At 34.8% G+C, this 19,833-nt stretch overlaps 1 protein-coding gene across 1 annotated transcript in view; it reads left to right on the forward strand.

Moving 5' to 3' along the window:
* Positions 1–19,833, forward strand: part of RFX6 (regulatory factor X6) — a 54,972-nt gene that overhangs the window by 11,656 nt on the left and 23,483 nt on the right. The window contains exons 5-6 of the mRNA XM_029224323.1: positions 4,624–4,701; positions 6,034–6,061. Of these exons, the coding sequence (XP_029080156.1) occupies positions 4,624–4,701; positions 6,034–6,061 (106 nt within the window). The remainder of the gene's footprint in view (positions 1–4,623; positions 4,702–6,033; positions 6,062–19,833) is intronic.

Here is a 19,833-nt window from a genome sequence, read left to right on the forward strand (position 1 = left end):
TTGTATTATGCAAACATTTTCTTAGAGAAATTAGCTAATCATATCTAGGATTTTTAAGCAGTTATCATATATCTTTTAAAATAAAAATCATATAGGGAGAAAGAACTGTGAAATGTTTGGGAATCTTTATTCAGAGTAACCTACAGGATAGACATTAGTTATTGGTATATAAATTTTAAAAACTAGTTAGCCCACAGTGAGGCAAACCTCACTTTTTATTCAACACTTACCTGTATATATTCTTGTTATGCTAGAATATTTCTGGCAAATATTTCCTAGCAAGATTTATTTTAGGGTAATATATTAACAACAAGGTAGTGATATAATATGTTGCAAGTGAGATGAAAAATCCATGTATACTTTGTATGAAATTACTCTCCCCAGTTTTATGAGGTTTATCTTCAGCTGTTAGGAAGACAGAGAGCTGCTCATTTATTATCTCTTCTCAAAGACACTAAATCATCACTCAGACAGACGATAACATGTTCCTAGTTAGACTAAAAGGAAGATTAAAGGGGAAGATTATTTTATTGGCTCCAGAAGAAACTGGATATGAAATGTGCTAAAGCATTACAATGGTCATTGCAAAATATTGAGATTTGTATTTCTAGCAATTTCTAGTCTTCCCACCTAAATACGCTGATTGCATGTCCTTTATATACATTGTTTAGGGATACAACTTTTGTTCAACGCCAATATTTTACCAGTAACCTGGAAAGGCACAGTCCTAGGAAGCAATTATTGAAAACAACTGGCTTTAAGAGAATTTGTGTTTTATCAGTTTCCAGATTTCTAGCAGAACACATTGACTGGTCCAATAAATAAGGATTTTTCTTTACAGTAATTTCTAAGGGGGAACACAATGAAGGGGAAGATGAAATTCCCTTCCTCCAAATCTTATAAGTTAGTAGGGGAGGTAAGCCGTGTATACATATACTATTGGTACGAGATGCAAAGCTCCATGGGATAACTGACCAAGAGAGGAGTTCAAAGGACAGAGAAATTAATTTTGCCTAAGAGACCAGGCAAAGCTTCATGTGTTGAAGCTGTGCCTTGAGGCACAGATAAGAAATGGGGATGTGCAGGAAGAAGGGCATTCCCAATAGAGCTCAACAAAGTAAAGGCACACAGTGAGGAAAGCACACGTTATTTATGGAGGGCAAGTAACTCTGATAGAAATAGATAAGTTTACACAGTACTAGTGGTAGAGTTAAAGGAATTAGTAGATTTCCTTACATCACATTAGACAAGAGTCTTTTTAATCTCTACCAGATTTTAAACTGTGCTATGTTTAAGTATATGATACTATATGCATGCCCTTTATTAAAAATTCCTGCTTATAAAATTTTCTTTATGACACATTGTTATTTTTAACTTTTTTCATATTATAAATTTATTTATTCAACAAATGTTTATTGAGCTCCTACTATAGGGAGCTTATATTCTAGAGGGAGTCTGTTTATATATGGAATTTCAAATATGAAACATTCAGATCAATGGTATAGTACTTAATGATTCAAGTTAGTTATCAGTTCTTAAAGAGTCATGCTAAAGTTGAAGAGAGAGTGTATATGCTGAGTGCAAGCATATTCAAACTATATTTCATTTAAGAACTTCTAATTATAAATAAAACTGAGATACAAAATTATATATACATACATATTTTGCATCTTGAGTATAGTCTATTGAAACAAAGAGTGCTCTGTGGAGCTTTGGGTTTGAATTTTGTCTTCAAACCCATAACTTTTCACATATTTTTTCCAAACAAATCACATAAACTTTTTTGAACTTTGCTTTGAAATGGAGATATTACTTCACTTGCAGGCTGCTGTGGAAATTTGAGATGAAGTATACATAAAGTTTTTTACATGTAATAGTTGCTCAATAAATGGTAGCTATTTCTATTAGTACCTACTATCACCTGCTTCAATTTTAGCACATATTAATTTTGTATTGCAGTTCTTTCTTTGCATGCTTTTTTCCCCCACAAGACTATCAACTCCTCCAGGGCAGAAATCCTCATCTGTCTCTCTGAATCCTCAGCGTGTAGCAAACAATAAGCATTAAATACATGTTTGAAGGAAAGAGTTCACTTTTTCACTCATTCCCTGTGGGCCAGCATAATTATAAGATTGTATTGACATAACATACTCAGCTACATCAACATGTCTAAATTATGAGGCATTGCTAATGAGAAAAGGACATGCTGCTTTCTCATTTGTAGAGTGGAATGTAGCTGACCAAGTTACCTTCCTTGGGTGTCAATGTGTATCTGGTTGATGGTGTCATTTACATTTGACTTACGAATAAAACACATTACTTAAAAGATTTTTTTTTTTTAGATGTAAAATCTTGACTCTAAATGTAAGTGGAGGTATTAAGTGCTTTTATTTTTAAAGATATTCTGCCCTAATGATTAGAAAGGAGGAAGCAAAATAATACAGTTGTTTTATAAAAATAAGGAACAAATGAATTGTGTAATAAGAATATCCTTTCCTTAAAAATCCTAAGTAAGAAAAGAATTACAAATCCATGTTACTCAGCATTTATTGGGTCCTAAAGGATGTTGCCATTTTTACAAAAAGTGTTCATCAAGTGATTTTTTTAAAATGGAAGTAAAATTCGCCTCAGGGCTACTCAACGTGGTCACTGTTCTGTGACTCGCAGGCAGTCTGGCTCAGGAAACCATGGACTAGGGTGGAATTCAGAAGCATATATGTTCCTGGCTCGGTCATCCATGTCGGTTTTTAATCATTGTATTGACAGCTCTCACAGTGGTCAGGATTAGTGTGCCATCTAATACTTGTTGAACTCACGGTTATCCTTTTGATTTGTCTTGTGATTTTTGTCTACCACCCGTGAAGGCAATGTAGTTTCTTCTCAATCTGCATGGCAAACCACTTTACCATGGTATAATATTATTTCCATGTTGAGACAAGGATTATAGATGAGAAACAAGAAGATCAAAGTTATAGTAAAAGAAGATTCATCAACTTTTAAAGCAATGCTTAACATGTATTGCTTTAGCAAGTGGCTAGAATGAAGTTATTTAAACTGTAGCATCCATAGAACAAAGTGGGCCTCTTCCCTCATCCAACCTCAGGAGACATAGACCAGATGGGTGCCTCCCCTAGGGGGCAGCTGTCTGGGGTGTGTGTGAGAGTGGATCTTGGACATGGAGACTGGAGTGTTCTCAAGAGGCCCCTCACAGTGCACAAAGCAGCAGAGGCTGGGGAGAAAAGGGAGCTGGGGGCAGCTCTCCTCCCACCACCATGTTTCCTCATGGAACTCCAGGAGTCTAGGCATTCTAAGCTCAGAATTACCTACTAGATCATTATGGAGGTACATTGTCAAGATAGGAGGAGAGGGACATTTTATTTCACAATATGTTCACTTGATTTATATATTTTAAGTGATTAGGCGTAAGGTATGTGGGCCTCCATTTGTACTCTCGTCCTGAGCCTTGAAAACATTTAGGGGTAGAGTTGCTCTGACAAGTCCCTTCTTTATTACTGAGGTCAGCAAAGGTGACTTGAAGCGTAGATCCTTCATTGTCCTGTCCACTTTAAACTCAGATGGTGATGCTAAGAAATGAAGTTTTAAATATGGTTACACTGAAGTCTACTGGAAACCCCCTTATTCTTTTATTTCATTCCTTCCCTGATCTTAGATGAATGCAGATTGAAATGGTAAATAACCAAATAGGTAATGGTGCTGCGTGGTGCGCAGAGAGGGGAAAGAAGCGTAAAGGCAGAAATTAGCAGGCTTTGGTCACCCTCACTAAATACCCAGTCTTTGACTAGCGGTTGTGTCACATGTGTAGCCTTTGTACTTGGGCGTGGAGTAAGTCTGGGGTCTGCAGTTTTGGAGAATGAGGTACAACTTGAGAGATGCTACATATTTGCCTGTGGCTCAGGATCCATAGATACATTTATAACAAATTATTCATAACACTGTTACAGTCCATGTTTCATATTTCCATTGATTCATCACAGAGATGTTTTTTTCCCCATTGTTGCACAAAAGTTTGAAGTGAAAATGACAGTGACTTGGGCTTCTCATACCTCATGAGGAAAATAACTTTCAAAGGGTCAGATGCTTCGTACATATTCCTATGCATGACATCAACGTCTTTCCCACACATAATGTTATACTCTTTTCTCCATTCAATAGATGTACTACAAAGAAAACCCACCATTTTCTTATTCAGTTGACCATATTCAAATTGAACCAAGCAGTCTGCAGGTAGATACGCTTGATATACTTAGAGCCAATGTCTACATTTACAAATTTAAGTGCCTGCAGTTAAATGCCTGCAATTATAATTTTTTTTTTTTGGTTTTTGAAACCTAATGTTTTAGAGGTTTGAGGGGGGTTAGCAGTAGGCAATTCTCCTCTTTTTCAAGCTTAGAGCCAGAAATATGACCATAAGTAGAATTAGTTACCATTAAAGAAGGATTAAACACATTAAGATATTACTTAATCAGGAAAAAATCAGGAAAGGAAGATGCAGACCAAGAGGTTGCAGTTCTTACTTGTGGTTTACTTCAATTCTACTTTAGTCTCTTTTTTCCCCTTCAAAAAACTACATTAACGCAGAGCTGGTTCCTGTTCTTGCTCTAGGTATCATTATTATGGGATTGGCATAAAAGAGAGCAGTGCATATTACCACTCCGTTTATTCTGGAAAAGGCCTGACAAGGTAGAGTTCGACTATCTTCAAGATAAGTTCTGTATGTCTTTAAATATGTATAATATTTATTGAATAAAATGACTTACTAATTTTGCTTATTGAGATATTTCCCTTTAAGCATCAAACCTTAATTTTAACTTTGTATGGACATTTACAATGACTGGGCAATTAATATACTTTGCAATCATTAATAAAAAATTAATGGTGAACCAAGGATCCCAGAGAGATGTAAAAGAGAAATCAGGGAAGCAGAATTGCTTTCAAATTAGTATTTACTTATAAGGCTGAATCTGTTTTCAAGCTAGATTCAACAAAATAAAGGCAGAAAATTTAATTTTTTTTTCTAAGAGATAACCTGTTTTAAGGATCTATGTGCTTGGCCAGTATCTTACAAAGATGAAAAGTTTATTATAATCATCTCTAATCACATGTATTTTGATATACCAGCTTACCTTAGTAAGATAAAGCTACTGACCTAAGCTACTGAGTCTCTGTGAAAGAAAAAACACAAATGAATATAAAGAACCTATAGCTCGGGCTTCCCTGGTGGCGCAGTGGTTGAGAGTCTGCCTGCCGATGCAGGGGACACGGGTTCGTGCCCTGGTCCGGGAAGATCCTACATGCCGCAGAGCGGCTGGGCCTGTGAGCCATGGCCACTGAGCCTGCGTGTCCGGAGACTGTGCTCCACAACGGGAGAGGCCACAACAGTGAGAGGCCCATGTACCGCAAAAAAAAAAAAAAAAAAGAACATATTGCTCTAATCTGTCATCAGCTATCAGGTGGAGGTTATTGACAAGTAAGGGGACATCTAATGAAACCAGTGATAATACGCAATTATTAGTTTTTAAAATACTGGAGCTCCAAATGATTAAATCTGCATCTGAGATTGCTTTATGGCATGATTCCCCAAGAACTGCTCTCAAAAGAATGAATTAGTTTTAAAAGTAAGGTATCTTGTGGAAAAAAAATAATTTTATTCACCCGAGTCATACAAAGATGAACTCAGATATTACAAACAATATAACGGCAGCTTACTAACCACTACTCACTGTGAAGTGAAAATACAGGCCAGAATGCACAAATATTTAATATCAAGTGTGCTTTGCCTCAGATCTTACCTGACTTCCCTAAATAACCTTTATTTAACTTTCCCGTAATAGACTTATTTTGTTAGTAAGTTGAGAAAGATGCTTGGGTTCCTTTGAAAATCAAACAAATTTCTCCAGATTTATTTCACTGATCGTGATATAAAGTTACTACTTTTGTAGGTCCTCTGCATTTCCTTGATAGATATAACTGTATATGTATTTTTAACTAATGAAAAATGTTCTGATTTTTAAGGTTTTCTGGAAGCAAGCTGAAGAATGAGGTAAGAACTAGTTTCATTTCTATTTTACATCTGTTATGTATTACAAGTTTAACAATAGGAGTTATTCATCCTTATTGGCAAATATAGAAATAAATGTTATTTATTGAGTCCCTTGAATGGCTGAGGACTTTAGACAGAGCTAAGTTAGATTTGGGGCAACTAATGATTCTTTACATGGACCTACTGAACCACCTGCAATTACCCTAGGAGGGGTAATTTTTCAATTACCCTTACCTAATATCAGATACTGAAAAGATTATTTTTAAAAAGACCACTATTGATCCAAGAAATTGTTATTTAAATATAAACAGAAAGCCTACAGCTAAGGATATGGAAAGAATTAATATTTGGCATATACCTATCTAGACAAAACGTTTAATAGTTAGCAAGAAACCCAAATGTTATGCTTGATTGTTTCACTGTGTGTGTGTGTGTGTGTATTAGTCAGTTTACTGATCTCTTCTGCACTGGGGGTGGAGATGGGGATGGCAGGGCTGGGAGCTAAGGAGAAAGGGTCCACCACGTGCACAGCACACACTTTCTGCCTAGACTACCCTCCTCCTTCTTACTCCCAGCCAAAGAACAGATCAGCAAACTGACTTTATCTAAATGAGTTAAACTACCATTAGGGCCTGCATGGCTAATTAGGCACATGATAAGGCCTTCATTATCCTCAAGTTCACTAATCATTAGAGGAGGTGCCACAGAACTGAGGGCACATGATAATGTGTTGTGTGGTAAATTTGGACCTGACGTAAATTGTAACTCCATTAGTTTGGTGAAATGATGCAGGCATATTAAGAAATAATATAAAGCCCCCAACCCTCTAAAATGACCAATTTCTTTCCACCAGTGCTTTTAATACAGTTAATGGCTAATTACATAATAAAATCCTCCAGATTGCTCTTTTTATCAATGAAATAATAGCTCTTTATTAGATAAACGGTTGTGAAAGTGCAAAAATATTGACTTAGAAATACACTTCAGTTGACTGAAGTTTATGTCAATAGGGAATTTAAGTCATTTTCTCTCAGGTGCTCTTTCTGCCACTTTGAAGAGACTGGTGGTACCAGCGGTCCATTAGCTGGTACAGCATGCAGATGGCAAGCCTCACTTTATCGAATACAAGAAAAATCTCTCTCAAGTCTACTGCTTCCTCCTTAGAAGAGCACAATCAAAACTCAGGTGTAGGTTTTGTTAATAAAGTAAAACTAAAATATTTTGGTTAGGCTATAAAACCTATTTTTCTAAAGCTACCGGAAGCAAAAATAGAGTATCATTATTGTGATGATTATATAAATGAGCACAGTTAAGGGCTTTCTAAAGGCTCAAAAATACTCTAAATACTTTTTTAAAATTATGATAAAATATTTGTTTAACAAAGTTGAAATTTTAAAAAACTATTTTGTACTTAGAGTGACCAGCCATCAGTTTGCTCAGGGTGTGAGACCGTCAGTGCAAACCTTCATATCCTTCAGGTCATTTGAACATTAAGAACGGTGAGGTAGGGAAAATGGGTGATAATATTGCCAATTTACAGCTAAGGAAACTGAGGCTGAGATATATTTGTTTTCTTAAAAATTCACAATAAAGTTCTATTTTTTTAACCCATGGTTGAAACGTTAATCAATAAATATGTGGTGATACAGGTATGAGGGGGCAAAACAGTGAATGGTTAGATTTGATCCTTTACAGTGTAGCAGAAAAACCTATCTTGAGCACATAATCATAACTAATTATAAAGGGTGTCTTGAGAGTTAACCTGGTTTAAGTGGTTAAGGACACTTCCTGCAGGAAGTGACATTTAAAGAAAGAACTGAGAATAAGAAGGAGTTTGGAGGAGGAGTAGGGGCCGAGGGAAGAAGAGTCCAGACAGATGGAACAGCATAGATTAGGGTTTCTCAGCCTTGGTACCACTGACATTTTAGGCCAGATGATTCTGTGTAGTGGGAGATGTACTGTGCATTGTAGGATATTTAGCAACATCACAGTGTCTCTGGTTTCTATCCACTAGAATCCAATAGCCTTCCCTCCCCCTCGTTGTGAAAACCAAAAATGTCTCTGACGTTGCCAGATATCAAACACTGGCATACGGGCAGACAAACAAGAGGAGCATCATGTTAGAGATGTGTGGATAGTCTGGATAAGAAAATACTTGAATGAGGATAATAGCCCTAGGGATGGAGAGAAGTGACTGCTTTTAGCTAGGAAACACTGGAAGAGAAGCAGGTAGAAAGAATAGAAAGATAAGGGGTTCAATTTGGAACTTGCCATATTTGATGTGCTTGTAAAACATCCAGTGTAGACTTGAAGTGAGCAGGTGGATATATGCGACTGGACAAGAGGATTTAGGGATTTGGTTTGATGGTGATTGAAGTCAGGGTAATGAATAAAAATGTCTAGGAAAAAATAATAAATAAGAAGAGAAGACATTACGAGAAAAGAGTTCTGAAAGGTGGGAAAGAAAAATAGGGTCAGCAAGATAACTGAAGAGAATCCAGAGAGGTAAGAGGAAGGAGAATACAGTGGCACAGAAGCCAAGAGAAAAGAGTGCTTCCAACAGGAGGGAATGGTTGCTACTATCAAATGGTGCTAAAAGGTCATCAAGATAAGAACTGGAAAAGATCTATTAAATTAGTTAAGTGGAGATAATTAATGACTGCAGCAAGAACATTATCAGGGGAGAGCTGGGGTTTGGTTTGTGAAACGAATGGGCAGTGGCATTGAACATAGAAAATTTAGTCAAGTCAAGGGTGATAGTTGGAGGAGGGCTTGACATTTAGTTTTTGTTTTTATAAATTTATTTATTTTTGGCTGCATTGGGTCTTTGTTGCTGTGTGCGGGCTTTCTCTAATTGCGGCGAGCGGGGTTTACTCTTCGTTGCGGTGCGCGGGCTTCTCATTGCGGTGGCTTCTCTTGTTGCGGCACGCAGGCTTCAGTAGTTGCAGCATGCAGGCTCAGTAGTTGTGGCTCACGGGCTTAGTTGCCCCGCAGCATGTGGGATCTTCCCGTACCCGGGCTCGAGCCCGTGTCTCCTGCATTGGCAGGCGGATTCTTAACCACTGCGCCACCAGGGAAGCCTGACATTTAGTTTTGAAGGAAGATTAGACTATGGTTCTAATGTTGGTAAAACAGATTCAGTAAAGAGTAGAGAACAAAGATATGAAAGAGAGGGGAAAGTTGAGAGTACAGGGTTACTGAAGGCGTGGGCAGGGAAGAGCTTCCGAGTGGAGAAAGTGGCCCTGAAGAGAAGGAACACTTACTCCATTAAAACTGGAAAAATAAATGGGTTAGTTCAGATACAAGTGGATTTGTGGATTTTGTGGCAGGACATTGAGATAGTTTAGTGGTTTGGGATTTCTCTCTGAGGTATCAGCAGTCAGTTAGGTCATTTTCTGTGAGTGAAATCTTGGTAAGGAGTAGTAGGAGTTTGAAGAACTTAAAAAAAGTCCCAGCTCTTCTCAGTCAGGATTCCCAGAGAGAATGTAGCCCTAATGCCCCAAGGCATCCATTGTATGTAGGGAATGGGCTCTTGTATGCATCTGGAATGGTATTAGCTAAGTGCCATCCTTGGGAGAACCGAGAAAATGGTCACTCAAATCCTTTTCTAGGGCTTCCCTGGTGGCGCAGTGGTTGAGAGTCCGCCTGCCGGGGCAGGGGACACGGGTTTGTGCTCCGGTCTGGGAGGATCCCGCATGCCGCGGAGCATCTGGGCTTGCGCGTCCGGAGCCTATGCTCCGCGACGGGAGGGGCCACAGCAGTGAGAGGCCCGCGTACCGGAAAAAAAAAAAAAAAAAAAAAATCCTTTTCTACAGGACTTACTTTTCTCACAGATTCTCTATTGAGAGAGGTGGGAACAGTCTCTGTGGAAGACAAGAAAGGTAGAACATTATAAAATGTAAATGGCAGGAACCAGCAGAAGTGAAAAATATTTGGGAGTAATCAAAACAGGAGAAGCATACTACCTATCTGAAAAAAAAATACAGGCATAAAAGAAAATTTTAAATGAAAGGACGTACCACATGTCTGGATAGGAATGCTAGATACTATAAATATGTCAATTCTTCCTTAAATTGATTTAGACATTTAATACTCTATTAAAATTTTGAGTGGGCAGGTTTTTTTGGAAATTAATTTGATCTAGAAGGATATATAGGAAGTAATAGTTGAGAGAAGTATAAACAAGAAGAGTCAAAAGGGACTTGTCTGGCAGATATCAAAATATTATGACACTATGATACTGACTCAAATGTAGGTAGAACAAATCTACAGCAGAAATTAGTTAACTGAAAAAGGGCCATAGTGTGTGTAATAATTTAGTGTGTGATCAAGGAGACATTACAACCAATGAAGGAAGAAATATTTTTCAGTGAATTGTCATAAGTCAGTGAATTGTCATAAGTCAGTGAATTGTCATAAGATAGAGTACCAAATAAATAAATAAAATTCTTCAGGGCATAATGTTAGAAAAATATTTTTTGGAAAAATGTTTCTATACCTCATACCTTTATCAAGTTCATATAAATTATTAAATACAAAAATAATAATTAGAAGGAAACATGTATCTACCTCATTTCTGGGGGGCGGGGGCCTCAGGGAAAGACTTTCTACCATGAAAACAATTTAAGAAATTTCAAAGGAAAAAAATCAAAATGGAAATTGAAAACTCCTTTAAGTCAAAGCATCATATACAAAATCTGAAGTCAGAAGAAATACAGTAGGAAGATATTATTCCATTGTCACATGCAAATATGACAATGGGGTAATATCTTTACTATATGAAGAAATCCTATCAATTAAAAAAAATATGAAGACCTCAATAAATAGTAAAAAAAAGAGATATGAATAGACAATACGCATAAGGAAGAAAAGGCCAATAAATGCATGAAAAATGAACTACCAAATAAATTAAAATTTTAAATAATAAAATTATCAAATATTAAGAAATTACTATGAAGCTGGTGAAAGTATGGTGAGATAAGTTCTTTCATACCCTGCTGGTGAAGACAGAACAAACTTTCTGGAAAATAATTGCAAGATCTGTGTTCAAGTCTTTTAAAGTGTTCATCCTTTTTCTCCCACTAATTTCACTTTTGTATGGGTCACATATAAAGAAATAATAGAAAATGCAGAAAAAATATTATGGACAAAATTGTTATTGACTACAGTGAAAAACTGTTCAATCTAAATGACTAATAATAAAAATGATTACATAAAAACTGATAGCTAGTGGGAAGCAGCCACATAGCACAGGGAGATCAGCTTGGTGCTTTGTGACCACCTAGTGGGGTGGGATGGGGAGGGTGGGAGGGAGGGAGATGGAAGAGGGAAGAGATATGGGAATATATGTATATGTATAACTGATTCACTTTGTTATAAAGCAGAAACTAACACACCATTGTAAAGCAATTATACTCCAATAAAGATGTTAAACAAAAAAACCCAACAAAAGCTGGTATATCCATACAAGGAAATATTATTCAGCAATAAAAAGAAATAGTCTTTTTACAAAAAAAAAAAGATTACATAATTTATAAGACTTTTATGGGACTGAATATTATATCATTTATTAAAGGGCTCTTTTAATGACATGGAGAAATGTTAATTAGGAAGAAAAACAGGATGCAAAAACAAATATATGTTTATATGGCTTCAAAAATATGTAAAATGTGTAAAATAAAACTGGATGATAGAGGATTAATATCTATAAATACTATGCTATGCAGTATGGTAGCCACTAGCCACACTTGGCTGTTAATTACGTAAAATAAAATATTGAGTTTCTCTGCACATTATTTACATTTCAAGAGCTGGCTAGTAAATACTGTATTTGAACAGTGCAGATAATAGAACATTTTAAAAAATAGAACATTTTCATCATTACAGAAATTTCTATCAGATGGCACCATTTTAGAATATGTGATCAACTTAGTAATAAAAAGGTAACCCAATAGAAATGTAGCAAAGTATATGAACAGGCAATTCACACAAGATGAAAAAGAATGATTGATAAATAGTGTTGGTGCTCATGGTGCCCATTCTGACTGACCAGGTTCTATAACATATATTCAGTAAATATTTTGAATACTATCCCTATCCCTGCCAATAAACATATCTAATTTTTAATCAGGGAAATGCAAATTAGAACCTAAAAGTAATTATTTTACCATTACTGGAATAACAGCAATTAAAAAGTATCAAAATATGTGTTTTGAATATTGTTAAGAATATGGAGCAGAGGGACTCTCATGAATGGTAGGAGGGGCAATATCTAGAAAAGTTGAAAGTTCACGCACGTTATGACTGCATTCCTAGAGAAAACTTTACACCGTGCACAAGGAGGCATGTATGAGGATGTTCATTGCAGTACTGTTTATAATTTCAGAATACCAAAAAATGAAAGTCTATTATGATATAGTGGGAAAATAAATTTTTATATATTCAATACAGGAAAATACTATACTGCTTTGGAAATGAGTGAATTGTAGTTATAAGAATCAAATTAGGTTCATCTGAAATACCTAAAGTTGTATGAAAAAAGCTCAATGAATGTAGAAAGATACATACTGCATGGTACCAGTTTTAAAGCAGTAGTATATGTTATTTAAGAATATTTACATATAAGGTAAATTTTTAAAGGTTTGAATAAAAATAAACCAAATCCTGAACATTAATTATTCCTTATGGGGAGGGAAGGGAATGAGATTAGGGAGGGCTACAGAGGCTGCTTTAATATTTCAAATGTCTAATATATTGGGGCTTCCCTGGTGGCACAGTGGTTGAGAGTCTGCCTGCCGATGCAGGGGACACGGATTCGTGCCCCAGTTTGGGAAGATCCCAAGTGCCGCGGAGTGGCTGGGCCCGTGGGCCATGGCCGCTGAGCCTGCGCGTCCGGAGCCTGGCTCCGCGGCGGGAGAGGCCACAGCAGTGAGAGGCCCGCATACCGCAAAAAAAAAAAAAAGTCTAATATATTAATTGGGATGGTAAGTGCATGAGTATTTACTACTTTTTACCTATACCTTTTTTAAAGTTTTAAATAGTTCATAATATAAAAGCAAACAAAATCAACAGCAACGAAAGCAAAACAAAACATGTGGAGGAAATTAAGAGTAATTATCAGTCAGTGGTATGAATTTTGATTGTTTTAAATTTTTTATTCATAAATGTAGTGGTTCAGATTTCAAAAATGTCTTAGAGAAAGTCTCAGAATACTTTAATTCCCAGGAATAAAAAAAACAAATGAAACCTAGTTTTAATACTTTGTCCTGGTCAAAGGAAGCCTTTCTTTTCCTGTGAATCTTTTAAGTAGCTCTAGTAATGAAGTTGCCATTATTTCCTAGGGAATAAGTCCCTTGATTTCATACATTTCAACCAGGAAGTTTCCCTGATAGCTTGAGTTTCCTTCTCCTTAACATCAACCATTCATGGCCAGTTTAACAACTTTGTACCAAGATAAACAGCAAATCCTCCCTCCTTGGTATATGCTTTTCAAATATTTGTAGACTGTTATCATGCTCTCTTTTAGTCATCACTTAGCCAAACTGTGCAGCTTAAATCCTTTAATCTTTCCTCATAAATCAGACCCTCTTGTCTTCTAATCATATTGTTTCTTTTCTGTAGGTTCCTTCTTGTTTTCTTTTGGAAATAAGATTCTTAATAGTTCAACCAAGAGTAGTGAAGTCATCAGTTGAGAGAAAAAAAAAAAAAAAAACAGACCTCCATAGCTGGTCTAAGATCTGGCACCTCTTTTAGTGTAATTAAAATAGAAAATCTACTAGTGGAATTAAAATGATCATATTCTAATTTTTCCCAGCTTATCAATCTCTCCTTTCTTTTTGTGTTACATGTTCTAGACAGAATATTATTATTTGATTTATACCATGTACACATTTGTTAACATATCCAAACAAATTTAATTTCTGAATTTTTTCTTTAGGCACTCTTGCCCCCTGTTGATATTCCACACGTGTTGCTAGCTTCTGTTGCACAAAACTATAATTTATCAACATGAGAGTTTTAAATAAGAATTAAAGACATATACTCTGTTCCTCAAGTGTGTTTCCATAGCACTCTAACATTTTTATTGGGTAATGCATTATTTGTAACACATGCATACACACACACACACACACACACACACACAGAGTTTTTAAAATAAGCATAAGATGAAAATTCACGACCTACCTCATAGCTGAAAAGAGATAAGTTCTCTGTGTGCCCTCACCCCATCACTTCCCCCTCCCTACCAGAAATTACTGCACTCCAGAATTTGTTGTTAATTACTCCTTTGTCTTTCCTTAAAGTTGATCACTTATGAATGTATACCATGAATATTAAACACTGTCGTGATGCTTACACAACAATATGAATGTACTTAGTACCACTGAACTATATATTTAAAAATGATTAAAATAGTAAATATTATGTATCATTTATTATTGCCCAGTTTGTTATCACCAATATATTATTTATTATTTAGCCTACATAAAAATGGATTCATTTTTCCCTATGACTTTCTAGTTTCGTTCAACATTAGGTTTTGTAATTCATCATTGTTAATAGATGTAGTTCTAGTACCTTTTTTGTACTGCTAATATTCCATGGTATGAAAATATCACAGCACATTTATTCATTCCAGTTTGGGAGAATTTTTTCCTTTTTGCCTGAAAAACATTATTACTCTGAATGTTGTCCAGGTGCACATGTGCAGGAGTAGAATTTCGGGTCTTAGGATATACATACTCATGTTTAACTTTACTAGTTAATATCAAGTTGTTTTCCAAAATGGTTGTATCAGTTTATGTCTCTCCAGCTGTGTGCGAGCATTCCTTTTGCTCCGCATTCTCAGGAACACTTGGCATTGAATGACATTTGAGTTTTTGCCAGTCCAATAGGTGTAAAATGGTATCTGTGGTTTTCACTTGAAAATTGTTTTTGATAACTACATCAAAATTACGAGCTTGAATATCTTTTGGGATTTTTATCGGTCAATTCTATTCTATGAAACGTTTGTTCAGATCACATAATTTTTCTATTTAAAACTTTGGTTCAAAGACTATATATTCTGGATACTAATATCCTGTAGGTTATGTGCTGTGAATTACTTCTCTCTGTTGGTGGCATGGCTCAACATTCTATAGTATCTTTTGATGAAGATCATTTTAAACCTTATGATTAGCATTTTTGTATCTTTTTAAAAAATCTGTGTATAATCTAGATCATAAAAATATTTTTCTATTTATTCTTTGAACACAAGTCTTTATTTCACCTGTAATTGATTTTTTGATTATTTTTATTGTGGCAAAATATAATTAACATAAAATTTACTATCTTGATCATTTTAAGTACACATATAGTTCAGTGGTATTAAGTACATTCATATTATTGTGCAACCATCACCACCACCTATCTCCAGAACTTTTACTCTTGCAAAACTGAAAGGCTATACATATTAAAAAATAACTCCCCATCTCCCTTTCCCCCTGGCCCTTGGAAACTAACATTCTATTTTTTGTCTCTATGATTATGACTACTCTAGGTACATCACATATGTGTAATCATACAGTATTTGTATTTCACTTAGAATAATGTCCTCAAGGTTCATCCATGTTGTAGCATATTTCAGAATTTCCTTCTTTTTTAAGGATGAATGATATTCCATTGTATGTATATACAACATTTTGATTATCCATTCATCTCTCAGTGGATATTTGGATTGCTTCTATGGTTTAGCTGTTGTGAATAATGCTGCTATGAACATGGGTGTACAAATATTTCTTTGAGACCCTGCTTTCAATTCTTTGGGAGATACACCCAGAAGAGGAATTACTGCATCATATAGTAATTATATTTTTTATGTTTTGAGGAACCATCATACTGTTTTACACAGCACTATACCATTTTACATTCCCACCAACAGTGTACAAGGGTTCCAGTTTCTCTACCTACTTGCTAATACTTGTTATGTTCTGGTTTTGGGTTTTTTTTTTTTTTAATACTAGCCATCCTAATGGGGATGAAGTGGTATCTCATTTTGATTTTGATTTGATTTTCCCTAATGACTGGTAATGTTGAACATCTTTCATGTGTTTATTGACTACTGGGATATCTTCTTTGGACAAATGTCTATTCAAGTCCTTTGTTCATTTTTGAATCAGGTTGGTTGGTTTTTTGTTAAGTTTTACAAGTTCTCTATATATTCTGAATATTAATCCCTTTTGAGATATTCAATTTGTGAATTTTTTTCTCATTTCATAAATTGCTTTTTTACTCTGTTGATAGTGTCCTTTGATGCACAAACATTTGTAATTTTTATGAAGTCCAATTTGTCTCATTTTGTTTTTGTTGCCTGTGCCTTTGGTATCATATCCAAGAAATCTTTGCCAAGTCCAATGTTGTGAAGATTTTGCCCTGTTTGTTTCTGAGTTTCTCATATTAAGTCTTATATCTGGGTCGTTGATCTATTTTGAGTTAATTTTTGTATGTGGTATTAGGTAAAGGTCTGTCTTTATTCTTTTATACATGGATGTTGAGTTTTACCAGCACCATTTGTTGAAAAGACTGTGCTTTCCCCATTGAATATTTTTGGCATCCTTGTCAAAATCTTTTGAGCATTTTTTGCAAGGGTTTATTTCTGAGCTCTCTATCCTAGTCCATTGATCTATATGCCTGTCTTTGTGTCAACACCACAGTTTTGATTGCTGTAGCTTTGTATCAATAGTAAGTTTTGAAATCAGGAAGTGTGAATCCTCCAACTTTGTCCTTTTTCAAGATTGTTTTTACTCCTTGGTGTATCTTGAGATTCCATATTAATTTTAGGATGGATTTTTCTATTTGTGCGAAAAACATCATTGGGATTTTGTATTGAATCTATATAGATTGCTTTGGGTAGTTTCGGCATCTTAACAATAAGTTTTTCAATTTGTGAACACAGGATGCCTTTTCATTTATGTTTTCTTTAATTTCTTTGAGCAATGTTTTGTAGTTTTCATTGTACAAGTCTTTCACCTCCTTGGTTAAGTTAATTTTTATCTATTTTTGATGCTATTGTAAATGGAATTGTTTTCTTACTTTCTTTTTAAGATTGTTCATTGTTATATTATAGAAATGCAACTGATTTTTGTGTGTTGACTTTGTATCCTGCTACTTTGCTGAATTCATTTATCAGTTCTCACAGTTTGTGTGTGTGTGTGTGTGTGTGTGTGTGTGTGTGTAATCTTTAAAGTTTCCTACATACAAGATCGTATCATCTACAAACAGAGATCATTTTACTTCTTCCTTTCCAATTTGGATGTTTTTTTTTTTCTTATCTAATTTTTCTGGCTAGAACTTCTAGTTGAATAGAATTGGTGAAAATGAGCAGCTGTGCCTTATCCTTGTCTTAAAGGAAATGCTTTCAATCTTCCACCATTGAGTAGGATGTTTGCTGTGGGTTTTTAATATGACTTTTAGTATGTTGAGGTGGTTTCCTTCTATTCTTAGTTTGTTGAGTGTTTTTATTATGAAAGGGTGTCAAACTCTTTTCTTTTAAGGGTGTCAAACTTTGTCAAATGCATCAATTGAGATAATCATGTGTTTAATTTTTCTTCATTCTGTTGATGTGGTGTATTACATTGATTGATTTTTGTGTTCTGAACCATCTCTACATTACAGGAGTAAATCTTACTTGGTCATGTTGTATAATCCTTTTAATATCCTGCTGAATTCAGTTTGCTAGTATTTTGCTGAGGATTTTTGTGTCAATGTTCATAAGATATTTTGGTCTGTAGTTTCCTTTTCTTGAAGTGTCTTTATCTGACTTTGGTATCATGGTAATGCTGCCCTCATAGAATGAATTAAGAAGTGTTCCTTCCTCTTCAATTTTTTGGAAAACTGTAAGAAATATTGGTGTTATTTCTTCTTTATATGTTCGGTACAATTCACCAGTGAGGCCATCAGGTCCAGATCCATTCTTTTTTCAGGAGATTTTTGATTACTGATTCAATTTCCTTACTAGTTGTAGACTGATTCAGATATTCTCTTTCTTTGTGATTCAGTCTTAGTAGGATTTGTGTATCTATGAATTTATCGACTTCATCTAAGTTATCCAATTTGTTGATGTACAATTCTTCATAATACTCTTTTAAAATCCTTTTATTTCAGTAGACACGGTTATCTTTTATTTTTTGGCTTAGTCATTTGAGTCTTCTCTCTTCTTTTTTAAAGTCAGTCTGCCTATGGGTTTGTCAATTTCAATCTCTTTGAAGAACAAACTTTTGGTTTCATTGATTTTCTTTATTGTTTTTCTACTATTTCATGTATCTCTGCTCAAATTTTATTATTTCCTTCTCTCTACCCATTTGGGTTTAGTGTGTTCTTTTTCAAATTACTTAAGTTGTAAATGTAGGTTGTTGATTTGACATCTTTCTTATTTTTTCCCTTAGTACTACTTTTGCTGCATCCTGTGAGTTTTCTTGTGTCATGTTTCCATTTTCATTCATCTCTAAATATTTTTTAATTGCCTTTATGATTTTTCCTTTGATCTATTGGTTGTTTAAGAGTATGTTTAATTTTGTCAAATTTGTTAATTTTTCCAGTTTTCCTTCTGTCATCCCACTGTGATCAGAGAAGATACTTTGTATGATCTCTCTTTTAAAATTTATTGAAATTTAATTTATGGCCAATATACATGGTGTCTCCTGGAAGATGTTATATGTTCACTTGTGAAAAATGTGTATTCTGTTGTTCAGTAGAGTGTTCTGCTTATGTCTATAGATCTAGTTGGTTTATTGTGCTGCTCAAGTCCTCTATTTCCTTACTTATCTTCAGTCTTGTTGTTCTGTGCATAACTGAGGGTGGGGTATCAACATCTCCAACTGTTATTGTAGAACTATTTCTCCCTTTAATACTGTCATTTTTTTCCTTCATATATTTTGATGGTCTGTAATAGGTGTGTAGATATTTATAATTATTATATCTTCTTGATTTATTGAAACTTTTGTTAGTATATAATGTCCTTCTTTATCTTCTATAATATTTTGTGACTTAAAGTCTATTTTATATGATATTAGAGTAGCCCCCCACCACCCCGTTTTCTTTTGGTTTCATTTGCATGGAATAGCTTTTGCCAATGTTTCACTTTCAACCTATTTGTGTCTTTGGATCTAAAGTGAGTCTCTTGTAAACAGCACAAAACTGGATAATTTTTTTTTAAATCTATCTGCCAATGACTTTTTTTTGATTGATTGGAGAATTTAATCCATTTACATTTAAAGTAGTTACTGATAGGGAGTGACTTCCTTCTGTCATTTTGCTATTTGTTTTCTATATGCCTTAGAGCAGTTTTACTCCTCATTTCCTGCATTACTGTTCTTTTTTGTTTAGTTGATTTTTTGTAGTGAGCCATTTTAATTCCCTTCTCATTTGCTTTGCTGTACCTTATATAACTATTTTCTTATTGGTTACCATGGGGATTACATTTAACATCCTAAATTATAACACTGTAATTTGAATTTATACCAGCTTAACTTCAATAATGTACAAGATTCTGCTCCTTTACAGCTCTGTCTCTCTTTCAGTTACTGATGTCACAAAATTAGATCTTTACAAATTGTGTGTCCAAAAATGAACAATAATAGTTTTTTAAAATAATGCATTAGTCTTTAAATTTTGTAGAAAACAAAATGTGGAGTTACAAACCAAAGTTACAATAATATTAGCTTTTATACTAATAATTGTTTTTAAAAAATGTCTCTTAAATTATGTAGAAAACAGAAAGTAGACTTACAACTGTT

The sequence above is a fragment of the Monodon monoceros genome, unplaced genomic scaffold (genome assembly GCF_005190385.1).
Source record: "Monodon monoceros isolate NGI ecotype Baffin Bay Population unplaced genomic scaffold, NGI_Narwhal_1 Super_Scaffold_15, whole genome shotgun sequence".
Taxonomy (NCBI): Eukaryota; Metazoa; Chordata; class Mammalia; order Artiodactyla; family Monodontidae; genus Monodon; species Monodon monoceros.